Source organism: Plecotus auritus (assembly GCF_963455305.1).
Source record: "Plecotus auritus genome assembly, chromosome: 3".
Lineage (NCBI taxonomy): Eukaryota > Metazoa > Chordata > Mammalia > Chiroptera > Vespertilionidae > Plecotus > Plecotus auritus.
In genome coordinates, this window is record NC_137772.1 from 205,953,653 (window position 1) to 205,968,690 (window position 15,038).

At 51.0% G+C, this 15,038-nt stretch overlaps 1 protein-coding gene across 1 annotated transcript; it reads left to right on the top strand.

Annotated features, from left to right (window-relative positions):
* Positions 1-621: 621 nt before the first annotated feature.
* Positions 622-9,333, top strand: ACRBP (acrosin binding protein). Its single transcript, XM_080661857.1, has 10 exons — positions 622-746; positions 1,046-1,261; positions 1,432-1,526; positions 2,000-2,117; positions 2,733-3,231; positions 3,700-3,832; positions 6,509-6,688; positions 6,812-6,979; positions 8,135-8,218; positions 8,806-9,333. Exons 1-10 carry the CDS (start codon positions 704-706, stop codon positions 8,926-8,928), a joined length of 1,659 nt encoding a protein of 552 aa, XP_080517983.1. The 5' UTR covers positions 622-703; the 3' UTR covers positions 8,929-9,333.
* The last annotated feature ends 5,705 nt before the right edge of the window (positions 9,334-15,038 follow it).

The window sequence follows — 15,038 nt, forward strand, 5'->3', positions numbered from 1 at the left end:
AGTGTATACTGCAATAACAGTGAACATGAAACCTACAGCAACATAAAGGAGAATATTCTCCCTTAGTAATGTTCTGGAGGTATTTTATTTTTATTTTTTTTTAAGATATATTTTTATTGATTTTCTTTTTACAGAGAGGAAGGGAGAGGGATAGAGAGTTAGAAACATCAATGAGAGAGAAACATGGATCAGCCGCCTCCTACACACCTCCCACTGGGGATGTGCCCGCAACCAAGGTACATGCCCTTGACCGGAATCGAACCTGGGACCTTTCAGTTCGCAGGCTGATGCTCTATCCACTGAGCCAAACCGGTTTCGGCCTGGAGATATTTTATATTAATTTCTGTGGACAGGGACTTTTTTACTCACTGAAATAATAGTTCAGGCGCCTAAAGGAAAATGCCTCGCACCTATAATTAGTAGATGCCTAATAAATATTTGGTTTTTGTGCTAAAAAAACAAAAACAAAAAACAAAAAAACAAAAAAACATACAGCGTCAGTGGTACCTTAATCATTATCCTCTCGAACTGGAATTGGACATGTGAGGACTCCTACGTCAGTTTCGGAGGCCCCGCCCCCGGGCATTTGTGACGTCAGAGCCGCCCCTCTTCTCCAAGTCTGCTGGCGGTACCCGCCGGCTCTCTGGCTTGGCCCGTTAGAGGCCGCTTTGGTCCAGGGAACGCGGGCGGATTGTCTGGGGCCATGAGGAAGCTCGGTGCTGGCTTCCTTCTCTCAGTCCTGAAGGGTGAGGGATTCCCACCGCCCAGTGTCTCCCTCCCGGCCAGGTCCTCCGCCTCCCGAGGACCCTTCCTTTACTGATTCGGAAACGTTTCTCACGGTGGACGCGCCCCCTCGCTTCTTACCTGACCTCCTCCGCATCTCCCCAGGGCTCACCTTTGCCTCTGTCCCTGGCATCCCCACCGACCAGACACCCCCGATCCTAATTCACACGGGGCTCCGCTGGCCAGCGTGGGTCCATCTCGGGCCAGGAGCGGGTTCTGGAGTTCGGTCCGTCCACCCATCCGTCTGTTCCCCGCTCCACAGTGCTGCTCCTGCCTCCAGCCGCCCCAGGCGAGGATTCAGTTCCGACCTCCACTCCGGGGAGCCCTCTCTCTCCCACCGAATACGAACACTTCTTCGCACTGCTTACCCCCACCTGGAAGGCAGAGACTACCTGCCGGCTGAGAGCAACCCACGGCTGCCGGAACCCCACCCTTGTCCAGCTGGACCAATATGAGAACCACGGCTTGGTGCCCGACGGTGAGGGCCCGCCTCCTGGGGCAGATCTGTGCTCCTTGGAGACTGGGAAGAGTATGGCTGGCCTCTGACCCTGCGCCCATATACTCCACTCTCCAGACCCAAGGCGCCCACCGCCCTCAGGAGGGAGGTCCCCCTGTGTGTTCACCTTCTGCACCCCTGCCCCTCCCCAGGTGCTGTGTGCTCCGACCTCCCTTACGCCTCCTGGTTTGAGTCCTTCTGCCAGTTTACTCAGTACCGTTGCTCCAACCACGTCTACTATGCCAAGGTGAGTCCCAGGACAAAGATGGGTCTGGTGTCGCAGGACAAAGGGAGAGGCAGTGGCAGTAAGAAGCTGAGGAGGGCCATCCTTAGGGCTTTCTTCCCTGCCACTTTGCCAATCATTTACCCAGATTATGTATGAATGCAGGCTCCCTTTAGGCATTCAGATGGTCAGAACACTCCTGTTACTGCAGGAAAAGGAGGGAAGAGGCAAAAAGATAAGCCCTTCCATTTCTTCTAACAGTCAGTGATTCATTCAAATCAGACATTAAAGACCAAAGGCAGGGTTGTGTCCAAGACATGGAGTTTTATCTTGCAGGGGAACCCTTTCTCAGGTCTAGAGGGTTCCACCAGGGACCATGTGCCTTCATCCCTGCCCAGGAACTGTGAGAGGAGGCATCCTGAAGAGGGACTGAGGAGTAAGATGGGGTAAGGCATTCCTTTGGCAAAGGCATCCCCATATCCCTTCTCTTCTTGCAGAGGGTCCGATGCTCCCAGCCAGTCTCAATTCTCTCACCTAACACTGGCAAGGAGATAGACTCTTCTACTGAAGCACAGCCCACCACAATGACCTCCCCCATGTCATCCCACAACACAGGTGAGACCCTCCCAACCTAGGAGACTACCAGCAACTCCTATAAATCCCAGAGCCCAGGATATAAGGCCTCTGTGGTAGGGATACAGGAAGAATGTTGAGCAAGGGTGGGAGTTGGACACAGGCAGTTCATTACAAAACGGAGAAACTGCTTTTTAGGAATACAAGTTAGAGCTGTCCTGTCCTAGAATATATTCTGGCATTACTTCCAAATCTGCCCCGACTCCATTTTTCCTAGCTCCCCAAAACATTCCTGGGACTTTTGTAAGCTGACATCTTCAGTCTAGAAAGGATTAGTTGCCAACTATTCAGAATATGTGTTATTTCCTAAGTGAGAAGAACAACAGGTGGAATTTGAGGTGGCGGTTAAGAGGGGCACTGATAGGGAGGTGGAAAGGTGACAAACCACCAACTCCACAATCACCATGGTAATATTATTTTGATATTTGTATTAATTTCTGTGTCATCTATACTTGACTGTATGAATAATTTGGATTGTGGCTGCTTTCTTCTGACTTGGTGTTTATGTGTGTGTCCCTCTGAACAAAACACTCAGAGACCAGGAAGCTGACTGTACCTTTCCTTTTCTTTCTTGGTCCCTCCCAAACTCTGCTGCAGCCACAGAACAGCAGGCCTTCCAGCCCTGGCCCGAATTACTCAAGAACAACGTGGAGGAGCTGCTGCAAGCCTCCATGTCCCTGGGAGGCCCAGAGCAAGTGTCAGACCACAAGCAGGATCAAGGGCAGGAGCAAGGACAAAAACATAAACAGGAGGAAGAGCAGGAGCAGGAGGAAGAGGAAGAGGAGGAAGAAGAGGAGGAGGAGGAGGAGCAGGGTGAAGAGGAGGAGGAGGGAGAGGAGGGGGAGGGGAAGCAGGCAGAAGGACAGGGGACAGGGGAGCGACTGCATGCCATGTATAGGCTGCAGACAGACTCAGAGGCCAAGCACCAGGCTGGTTTATCTTCCAACCCTTTGTCCTTCACTGCCCGGGTGCGGGAAGTGAAGTCTACGCCTATGATGGAGAACATGCAGGAGCTCGTTCAATCTGCCCAGGAAATGGATGAAATGAGTGATGTGTTTGAGGAAGACTCTGCTTGGAGAAGCCAAAACTCTGGCAGGTACAGAAAATTCTGACTCCTCCACTGGCTCTACCTTTCCTGCTGCCATCTTTGGGAATGAGAAGCCCACTTTCCAACTTTGACCTCTAGACCCACTCAGACCTGCTTGGGCTTCAGGCGCACCTAGTAACTGCCTGCCTCATCTGTTCTGTGGCCATCATTGGTTTAAGTCCTGCCTGAGATGCCCACTTCTTACGTGGCTCATTCCTAGTAGAATGAGTCTTGTACCTGGAGTTACCAGGCTTGAGTTCTGGTCTTGTTTATGGCCTTGGTAAACATTACAATTTTGAGGAAGTTACTTCCCTTTCTGAACCTCAGTTCCTCATTTTTAAAAGGAGGTAGTTGGTCCAGAGGCCTCTAAGACCCCATCCAGCATGCTGAATGTGTGTGACCACGGACAGAGTCTGAGGGGAAGGAAAGAGATGGATGTAGCTTTCTTCCCCACCAACCAGGTCTGTTTCCTTGCAGCCTCTTGCAGCTGCCCCACGTGGAGGCCTTACTGGTGATGTGCTATTCCATTGTGGAGAACACCTGCATCATGACCCCCACAGCCAGGGCCTGGCGGCACTTGGAGGATGAGATCCTTGGTTTCGGGAAGACGGTAGGCCCAGCATGCTGTTTAATGAATACATGCTCACTGGGCATCCTCTGGGCCTAGCACTATTAGGCCTTGGGAGTGGGGGGGAAGGGCAGGGATACAGACAGCATGAGGCATCACTGGAGAGGTCCTCTTCCAGTGGGAATCCCTTCTTTGGAAGGACATCTCTAGCTCACCTTAAAGGAGGAAGGCTCAAGACTAGTCAGGAATCCATTCCAATTCAGAATTCATTCATCTTTTAAAAATATATATTTTTTTATTTCAGAGAGGGAAAGAGAGAGAGAAACATCAATGATGAGAGAATCATTGATCAGCTACCTCCTGCAGGCCCCTACTGGGGAATGAGCCCACAACCCAGGCATGTGCCCTTGACCAGAATCAAACCCGGGACCCTTCAGTCCGCAGGCCAGCGCTCTGTCCACTGAGCCAAACCAGCTAGGGCCAGAATTCATTCTTCAGCTCTTTGAGTTGTTAGGCTTGAGTCATCTCCTCATCCAGTTCACCATCTTCAAACCTTGCCTTTACCTTAGATGCAGCTCTCCTTTCCAAAGGGGCCATAGGACCCATTCCAGGGAAATGTAGAGAAATTCCAGTCTCGATGTGTCCTCACCATCCAGCAAGTCCAATTCCCAGAAAAATACCTTTAGGTTTTAATTTATTTATTTATTTATTTATTTATTTATTTATTTATTTATTTATTATATTTTATTGATTTTTTTTTTTTTTACAGAGAGGAAGGGAGAGGGAGAGAGAGAAACATCGATCAGCTGCCTCCTGCGCACCCCCCACTGGGAATGTGCCCACAACCAAGGTACATGTCCCTGACTGGAATTGAACCTGGGACCCTTGAGTCCCCAGACAGACGCTCTATCCACTGAGCCAAACTGGTCAGGGCTAGGTTTTTAACTAATACAAGTTAGCAAACATCTGTTGGGAGTTGGTATGCCATCTATTCATCCATTTATTTAACAAATATTGATTGGTCACCAACTCTGAACAGGTATTTGAGATGTTAGTGACAGTAGATCTAATCATCGTGGGGCTCTTGAAGTCCTAGTGGGAGAGGTAGATGAGGAAACAGGCAATACAGGGTGACAGGAGAAACGCTGTGATGGATAAATACGAAGTGTAGAGAGAGCGGGAGGGGATAACTGTCTGTGTTTGGGAAGATCAGAAAATGCTTCTTAGAGGAACTGATGTTTAGAGAAAGGAAGTTAACCGGGCCAAAGAAAGGAGTTGGTAGAAGCTTCCTGCCAGAGGGAACAGCATGTGCAAAATCTGTGAGGCAAGAAAGAGATTTCATGAGGGACCAAAAATGAGCATATTGCTCCTGCCCTTAAAGAACCTGGAGTCCACGGAGGACTCAGCAGCATTACAAAAGGAGTTTGGTAGGTGTTGGAGAGAGGTTTTATTTTTTTTTTTATTGATTTTTTACAGAGAGGAAGGGAGAGAGGGATAGAGAGTTAGAAACATCGATGAGAGAGAATCATCGATCAGCCGCCTCCTGCACACCCCCCACTGGGGAAGTGCCCGCAACCAAGGCACATGCCCTTGACGGGAATCGAACCCGGGACCCTTCAGTCCGCAGGCCGACGCTCTATCCACTGAGCCAAACCGGTTTTGGCTGGAGAGAGGTTTTAAAGTGTGGGCGGTTCAGGAGTCATGGAGAGCCCACTGGATTTTAGGGCCTGGTTAAGGGAACAGGAAGGAGCCCATTTTGCCTGGAGCAAAGCAGTAGGGGATAGAGTCAAAGAAATAGTAAGGGTCATAACGTGAAAAATCCCAGGTGGCAGTCTGAAGCATTTGTATTTAATTTGGTAGGAAAAAGGAATTTAGTAACCATTTTTTGGTGAGAGACATGACTATGCCTCCCTTATGAGCTGTTGTGCAGAGTAAACAAGGAGATTTTTTGCACCACAGTGTGCTGGACCCATGGGTGGAGAAGGAGGAGGATGGGATTGACTGCGGATTTCCTGAGAAGACCGAGGGAGCTCAGTCAGGGCAAAGAATCTAGCTAGGAGATGGGTAGCTCCACTCTAAAGAATGTCTTCCAGGAACTTGGAGGTTTAAACCTAAGTCGAGTATAGGTTTTGAAGTTAGAAGGACTGGATCTATGTCCCAACTCCACCGTTTATGAGGCATATGGTTTTGAACAAGTTAGTCTCACTGAGCTTGTTTCCTTGTCAGTCAAATGGAGATATTATGAGTACCTATGCGAGTGCAGGGCTCTTGTGAGAACTAAATGAGATGATAGCGTTTACTAGGTGCTTAGCCCTGTGTCGACCCTTTGTAACTATTAGCACTATCATTAGGAAAGAGAGAGAAAAGGGGAAAGTTAGGAGTTCTATTCAGAGAGTCTAAGTGAGAGGTGGTTGTAGGTCACCCGATGGTGGACAGCTGTCAGGCACCTGGCAATTGGGATTTGGAGCTTGGGAAAGAGATCAGAACTGGGTGTCACTTGCAGAGAGATGAAGATTACCTGGGAGTAGAGAAATCATCCAGGAAGAGGGTGAAGAAATAGAGTGTTGAGGCGAGGTCCCTGAGGAACCCTTGGGGAGGGGGACAGGGAGAAAAGCTTTTGGAAGAGCCTGAAAGCAAAGACATTGTGGAAGCTGCTCTGGAGGGTAGAGGTGTGGGACAGTCTCAGCCTTAGCCTCTTTAACTGCATTCCTGCCTTAGGTCTGTGACAGCCTTGGGCGGCACCACCTAGCTATCTGTCCCCTCTGTGCCTTCTGCTCCCTGAAGCTGGAGCAATGCCACTCAGAGGCCAACCTGCAGCGGCAGCAGTGTGACGGTTCCCACAAAACACCCTTCATGAGCCCCTTTCTCTCATCCCAGAGCATGACCATCGGCATCCAGGTACCTAGCTAACTGGGCAGCCTCAGCGGGGGAGGCCTCAGGCTCTGGACATCTATCCAGAAGGGAGACCTGCAGGGGGAGCAGGGTGCACACCTCTCCCGTCCCCTGTCCCCTCTGCCACAGGTGGGGCCTGTAAAATCGGGCCGCTATTACGGGCTGGATGTTTATGGCGGGCTTCGCCTGGATTTCTGGTGTGCCCTGCTAGCCACGAAGGGCTGTGAAGATACTCGAGTAGCTGGCTGGCTCCAGGCTGAGTTCCTTAGCTTCCAGGATGGGGATTTCCCCACCAAGGTCAGAGCCTTTCCCCAAAGCTCAACCCCACCTCACTCACCCCAATTCCTTCTGGTTATTTGCTCCAGGCAGCCCTAGGATGTGGAAGGGGACTTGGGCCCCTGGCTTCTGAGAACCAGTCCTCACTAAACTGGCTGCCTCTCTTCAAGAGACCACACACACACACACACACACACACACACACACACACACGAGCAGGATTGTGCTTGGCAAAGAAGGTAGGATTTGGGAGTGGTGGGAGAGCTAGCACAGGACCGGGAGGCAGGAAACAGCTTCTGGTCCCAGCTCTGCCAGTTGCCTGCCAAGGGCCTTTGGTCAGGTTACTTCCCACTCTAGGCCAAAGTTATACTCATCCCTACAACAAATGACTAGGTGATGGGTGAAGGGCCACCCCTCCCCTGATCCAGTACTTCCCTGCCTCGGTCTGACAGTCTCCTTCCCTAACTCTTCCAGTGCTTTTCCTGCCCAGTGGCATTATTGTTCCCCCTCTCCCCAAAGTTACCTCCTCTGTGGAACTACCTGTTGTACCTGAGAGCCAGGCCCCTCCTTTCTGTGGTTTAACAGGGGAAATCAAGACAATGAAAAGTAGGGGCAGCTTAAGAAAGGGCTGGTCACTGAGCTGAGGGGCCCCTGCCCAGACCTTCTCCCTGGGCCCCTAGATCTGGAAGAGGTCTCAGAGATCATCTCTGCTGCATCCCTGGGTTTGTAGATGGGGAGGCGAGGTCCACAGAGGGAAGTGATTCAGCCGAGGTCACACATTAGATTGTTCTACCCTCTCCCTCACTTGCCCATCACTAGAAGGCCCCCTGAGGCTGGTTCATTAATTGGCCCTCTTCCAATGTTCTGCACCCTTAGTGCCCCCTTCCTCATTCCCCATTCCTCATCCATTTTACCAGCAACTGAACCACAGGGAAGCCATTTCCCACTCTCCAGCTCCGGCTTCTTCCCACTAACTGAACTATGACTGCGGGTGGGATGGGAAAGGCAGGGGACAAAGGCCTATTCCTGAGAGGGACACCCCCAGTGTGGAAGGTCTGGTTCTGAAAGGTCACACCCCTGCCCTTGGTTTTTTCACCACGGGCACTCTCTGGAGGGCTGGTGTCTCATAAGGCTTCTGATATCTCCCCGCCTCCCCATCCCTGGCTCCTGGCTTAGATTTGTGACACAGACTATGTGCAGTACCCAAACTACTGTGCCTTCAAAAGCCAACAGTGTCTGATGAGAAACCGGGATCAGAAGGTGAGCTCGTCACCATGCCCCCGCTCCTCCCATCAGCCCCTCTAAGTCAGTCACCTTGGTTGGGTGTCCTTTCTGGGCCACACCCTAACCCCTGCTCCACACAGCTGGGATGTGGAGAGCAGTTTCCTACTTGCCTCTCAGAGCAGAGGCCTCCACCAGAGCACTTGCTCTCCCCCACTCCACTCCCCCAGCCTTGGAGTAAGCAAGGTGCCCCAGCCAGAGGTGTCTGGCAGGAATGCTGCAGAGGAAAGGTGTGGGCCCTCAGGGCACCACAGGAAGAACCTCAGCTGGGTTGGGAATTAGATGTTGAGGTTGCAGTTTTGTCTTCTGCTCTTACTCACCAAGAAGTCTGGGATAAGTCACTTCCTCCTCCAGCCTCAGCCTCCTGATTTCTGAAAGGGGGAGGGGCCCCTTGGTGTCTCTGGCAGCTGGAAAAACCCACATCTGAGTTTCTCTTTCCCTCTACTGCCCTGTGCCCATGCCTGCCTGCCTCTGGTTCTTGTGGGACTTCTGACACCTGCCCACCTCCACACCGCTGGCTCCTTGCTCTATAACTCAGACTGTGTGTGTACCCGATCCCCGTGTAGGTGTCCCGTATGAGATGTCTGAAGAACGAGAGTTACAATATCTTGACACCAGCCAAAAGCGAGGACCTTGTGCTTCGATGGAGCCAGGAGTTTAGCACCTTGACTCTAGGTCAAGCCGGATGAGCTGCGATTCTTCCTGTCTCCACCCCAACTCAGACTGTCCACACTCTCCATTGCTTTCTTACTCCATTAGTCATCAGTTTGCATCCAGGCTGCCCCTTTTGTGTCTCTTACCTGGTCCCTACTCGCGTTTTTCCTTGGGTCAGGGCAGGAGTCCCTGAAAGTGATGGGAACTCCACCCGCCTTAAAGGATGTCTTTGCATAAAGTGTTTATTTTCAACGTATGTGGCCTATTTTGGTTATGATCCTATCCTCAGCGCTGCCCCAGTGCCCCATGGGGATCAACTCACCCCCCACCCTTGCCCAGGGGCTTATGGATCCATCTATAGGAGAGATAATCTCATGGAAATGATGCTTAGGGAAGCAGCCATCTGCTGGGAGAAGAGGCCCTAAAAATCAGGGAGTTGGATTAAAGAAGACCACAGCTGGGGCTCAGGGATTCTGTGGGCCAGGAGGGCATGTGTGTCTCCATCTTGAATGATGTTCCTATCACTCCCTCTTCCTTCCTCTCTGAAATATATATACACACACAAATAGAATAGTACTAGAGGCTTGGTGCATGAAATTCGTGCACTCGGGGGGGGGGGGTCCCTCAGCCCGGCCTGCGCCCTCTTGCAGTATGGGAGCCCTCAGGGGGATGGCCTAAGCTGTCAGACAGACATCCTTAGCACTGCCTGAGGCAGCCACCGCTGCTGCACTCGCTAGCTGTGAGCCCGGCTTCTGGTTGAGCGGTGCTGCCCCTGTGGGAGTTCACTGACCACCTGGGGCAGCTCCTGCATTGAGCATCTGTCCCCTGGTGGTCAGTGCACATCATAGCGACTGGTCCTTCTGTTGTTTGGTCAATTTGCATATTAGCCTTTTATAATATAGGATAATGCACCCCTATGCTTCACCCAGCTTCAATTATCAGCACATGGTCAATCTTTCAATGGCGTGTTCAAGGTTCTGAGAAGCTCTGTAATAGAGAAACCTGTTTAAGCCAGCATTTTCCAACCTCACTTGACCACAATATCCTTTTCACTCACCACTCAACAACTTGAACTTATTTTTGTGTATTGAGCATGGACAACATGTTCAGCCCTGCCCTGGCTGGTTTGGCTCAGTGGATAGAGCGTCGGCCTGCGGACTGGAGGGTCCCAGGTTCGATCCCAGTCAAGGGCATGTACCTGGGTTGCGGGCACATCCCCAGTGGGGAGTGTGCAGGAGGCGGCTGATCGATGTTTCTCTCTCATCCATGTTTCTAACTCTCTATCCCTCTCCCTTCCTCTCTGTAAAAAATCAATAAAATATATTAAAAAACACACACACAAAAAAAAACATGTTCAGCCCTGTTGATACAGAAGACAAGGGTCTTGGCTCCAGGGTACAGAAAAGAGGGGCTGTCATCTGAGCTCTCCCCAGCCCTCCAGCCCCCCAACCCCCAGCCTAGGAAAGAGACAGAAGCAAGGAGGAACAGCCCAGCCTGGTATCCGGTGTGGTGGAGAGGCTATGCACACTCTGCAGTGAGAGTGGACCCAGCAGCAGCCCTAGTGTGTAGAGGGGCCCTAGGCAAGGGGAGGTACAAAGCCACAGGTGGCAAGAGCAAAACTACCTGCAGGGATCCAAAAGAGAGACACCCAGAGGGAACTGGAGAGAAAATCGAGAGGCTGGTGATTAGTCATCGAATCAGTGGGTGGGTGTGCCAGTGAGGCTTCCCGGAAACTGTGGGGAGTATGTGAGCGATGGGTGGGGTGGGGGGGGAATCATTAGTTGGCCCAGAGTTGGGGCTACATTAAGTGCCATTATCTGCTGGGGTTTCTTCTCTGGCCAGTCTGTGAAGACTGCTGAAGGCACTGCTTCCTCCTCTCTCTTCCTGCGAGTGGAGTGTGAGTGCAGGGTTGGGTGAGTGCACGGAGCTGGAATCTGTTGAGATCTGCCCAGGTGGGTGTGTCCCCACCCGCCCCAGGAGCAGGTCCTTCCAGCCCAGCCCAGTGCAGAGCAGACAGCGGAAGCCAGCTTGGGGCAGCGGCAGAGCTCAACGGGGAGCACAGGTATGGGGGTGTCACGGGTGGGCTTGAACCTCATGGGGCCTTAAAGGGGGGCACCCCACTTTTAGAAACGGAGGATGTGGGTGGGGATGGAGGTGAGGGTGGGCCATGGGCCCCAGAAAACCTTTTGAATAGAGTAAAAAGCTAAAAGGGGCTGCCTCAGGCAGAGAGACTTTCCCAGACAGAACACACCCTAGAGTGCCCCTCTGAAGCTCGAAGCCCCACACAGGGACATCCACGCGGGGACATCTCGGGAGGCTGTGTTCTCCCCTTCACCCGTTAGGCCCACTGTCATGCTGAGCCCTGGGCTTCCCAAGACCAATGAAGAGGGGCCTCTGGGTTTGATTTCCAACCTTTTCCCATTCTCAGTTAGTACTTAACCCCTAATACCCACTCACCTCCCAGGGCCAGCCCCTCTCCTAGGTGACAATAAACTTATCTGATTAAACTCCATGAGTGGGTTCACTGGCACAAATGTGTTCTTATGGTTATTCTTCCTAGCTAACCAAGGGGTATTTCTATCTATCTATCTATCTATCTATCTATCTATCTATCTATCTTTATATCTATCTATCTAACTGCATTGATTTTAGAGAGAGGAAGGGGGAGGGAGAGAAAACACATTGATTGGTTGTTCCACTTATTTATGCATTTATTGGTGCATTCTTGTATGTATCCTGACTGGAGATTGAACCCATAACCTTGGTGTATCAGGACAATGCTCTAACCAACTGACCTACCTGGCCAAGGCCTCCCAAGGGGTATTTTCATGGGGTCTTTGAAAAACACTGCCTTAACCCAATGCGTTCATCTATATAAAAGGATTAGACAAAATTAACTCTAATGTCCCTATAGCTATGCTAGAATGTGGCTCATGGGTGACATGAAGGAGATGAAATTTCAGATGTTGAGCACAGGTGGGGGAAATATTTGAGGGTGGGCAAGGCTTTACGATACCTTTGTCTCACATCAATGAGGGCAGCTGCCTACCTATTATCTATGTTTATGGGGGCCTCCTTGAGAGAAGGGGACCCTCTACCTGATTGTATCTCCAGCTCCTTTTAGGGTGAGCTGAAATTGTAGCCCTAAGGGGAGATGGAGGCAAGGCTTGAGGGGGAAACAGAATCTTATCCCTGTAAGCCTCACCTCCTGGCCACTCAGAGACACTAGAGCCCAGCTCTGCCTGCCTGTGTCTGATGCTGTCAGCTCTCCCCACGCTGCTGCCCCCAGTGTACACCCCAACACAGGCCCACGGGGGAAGGAGACACTAGAAAGGGTGAGGACAGAAGCCAGTGGTGCATACTCAGTGCTACCGGGAGTTCAGGGTGAGGTCAACAAGGCTGGAAGGCTGCAGGAGACTCTCTGAGGCAGGCAGGACCCTGCCAGGCTGCCAAGCAAGGTTAGATGCATGCCTACACTCAGAGCACAGGGCCAGGACAGCTCTGAGTGATTTCTCTTGATTGGGACTTTACTTCCTGTTTTTCCAGCTCTTGAAAGCAGGGTGGAGAGAGAGGTGCAGGTGGGGAGGTGACACCACACATTGAGGAAACTCATTATTGAGCTGTCGGCCGCCTTTACTTTCTGCCTTTTCCCAGAAAGAAATGGGAGGGACGAGGTCAGAACACCTGGGACAGGAGAAGACATGACTGGGGATGATGTTGGGAAGGCAGCAGGAGACAGGCTCAGTGTGGGGGCAGGCATTTTGGCTGGAGCAAGCAGAGCAGGCCTGAACCCGGGAGGAGGGTGGATGGAGATGGGACAGGACAATCCCCTGGGGTCTGTGCTAGAGAGGTGCCTGTCCTTGGGAAGAACGTGGTCCCTGGGTTAGGATGAGGCCATCTACTCGCTCAGGTGACCTCAAACTATCTCCACACCACAGAGCCCTCAGACCCAGGACAAGCTGATGAGCGGGATTCACCCGTGTCCCCAAAGCAGCTCTGGGACAGATCTTTTCACAAAGCCTTTGGATTGGGTTAGGCTTCTTCCAGAGGCTCAGCAGTTTGGATCCGTGTGGGGAGTCTGAATATACAGATACCGAGAGGCCTTTATAATGAAGCCAGCTGCGTGCCAGGGTGCATCCTCCCAATGCTGCCTGAGCCCAGCAGCAGAGGACGTGGGCTTAGCTGACAAGGCAGGTTAGAGCACACACTGTGTAGCGCAAGCATGTCAAACTCGCGGTCTGCATGCGGCCCACAATGAATATTTTTGCAGCCCAGCCAATATAACGGTATGTAAGAAATGTTTTAATACAAATTTTGTAACTTATGTTTTACAATATCCTGTTACACATAATTATTAATAACTACAACGTTCGCTAATGAATGATTACTATAATCGTGTTGCATTCATTTCCCTTACTCACCTTATGCACAGGCGCACCATTTCTCTCCACTAACACCAGCAGCGAATGTTTTAGCAGCCGATGGCCACGTCATTAGTCTTGGACTGACTTGGTTGGTGTGCGCAATAGGAAATATTTCGATTTCGGAGAACAAGAAAAATAGGTTTATTTGCGTTACACTTATTTTTAAAAATATATATATTTTATTGATATTTTACAGAGAGGAAGGGAGAGGGATAGAGAGCTAGAAACATTGATGAGAGAGAAACATCGATCAGCTGCCTCCTGCACACCTCCCACTGGGGATGTGCCCGCAACCAAGGTACATGCCCTTGACCGGAATCGAACCCGGGACCCTTCAGTCCGCAGGCCGACGCTCTATCCACTGAGCCAAACTGGTTTCGGCTTGTGTTACACTTATTAATTTGTGCAGTTATTCAGTGTCTGGTAAGTTAATGTTCAAGAAAAGATATTAAATTTTATTTAAATGTTCTATTATTTTATGTTAACGATAACTCATTTATTTCAGCCCTTTGTATTCAGCATGTCGCTATTAAAATAAATCTATGTTTCTATGAAAATTGAAGCTTTTGTTTTTTTGCAGCCCACCTAAACTTAAACCTTGTTTATTGGGCCCGTCTTAGCCTTTGAGCTTGACATGCTTGGTGTAGCAGGTGGGACACACTGACAGGCCGGGACTTCAGAATCTAAAATGAGGTTGGGGTTATTCTAGAGCAGATCTCCTGGGGCAAGGAGGATGGGAATATCTGAGATTCCTACTTTTCAAACTTCTGAAAGATGTGAATTAATTACTAAAAAGAAGAGGTGAAGAGAGAGCAAGGCATTTAATGAATGTGTGGGAGGGGAAAGGAGAGAAGTGCCTGGAGAGGGCAGCAGAAAAGAAAGCTGGACAACGAGGAGGTATTTCTTTGCCGTCCCTGCCTCCATCATTGTCCCAAATCACATATTTGTCTTCAGCTCTTGTCTGTGCTGTTGGTCAGATGCCAGAAGGGTGGGTACTGCTGGCGGGTTCTGTGTAGCGGAGAGAGGGAATGATCATGATCTAGCCTCCTGCCCGCTTTTACTCTCTCATTCTTACTTCCTGCCTGTGGCAGAAAATAGCCCTGTCCCTCCTGCTTATCTCGGCAAAGAGCAGTGCCCAGCCCAGCTCAGAGGACAATGGGACAGGTCTGAGAGGCCCTAAGGACATGAGGGAGGAACCTGGGTCTGGAGGTGCACAGGGGAGGCTGAAGGACAGGGACACAGGGAGGAGGAACGTGGCTGCACCCTCGGGTGTGAGTGTGTGGTGGGCAGGTGATGTGGGATGGCACAGCCTCTGGTGCCTCGATGTGTTTGGTGCTGCTTTGCCCTTCAGGGCCTTGGTGCTGGGATCTGTTCGTGCACTTCTGAGTAGGTATGTGCTCCTGAAGCTGCCCGAGTCTGTCGGTCGGTGCAAGGACACGGTCCCTAAGGCAGGGGCTGTGTCTGCCCTTCCTCCTGGGGCCGTCTGTCCATGCCTCCATGCATTTGTGAGTTACAGGGTGCACAGCGACACTGAGGGACATGTTACTAGGAATCTTATGTTCCCACATCCATGCCTCTTGAGGTGGCTGAGCCTACACAGGCCTCTGTGTCATATCCCTCCTCCCCTGTGAAATGAAACCCCAATGTCTGTTCTTTTCTGGGTTGGCTGCTGTTTCTTTACTTCCTACATCTCCCCTACAACCCAACCTCTTCCTCAAGGC

Coding starts and splice junctions, on each gene's coding strand:
- ACRBP (XM_080661857.1), top strand. CDS start 704: ATGAGGAAGCTCGGTGCTGGCTTCCTTCTCTCAGTCCTGAAGG. Junction 747..1,045: donor CCTTCTCTCAGTCCTGAAGG/GTGAGGGATTCC, acceptor CCCGCTCCACAG/TGCTGCTCCTGCCTCCAGCC. Junction 6,980..8,134: donor ATGGGGATTTCCCCACCAAG/GTCAGAGCCTTT, acceptor CTCCTGGCTTAG/ATTTGTGACACAGACTATGT.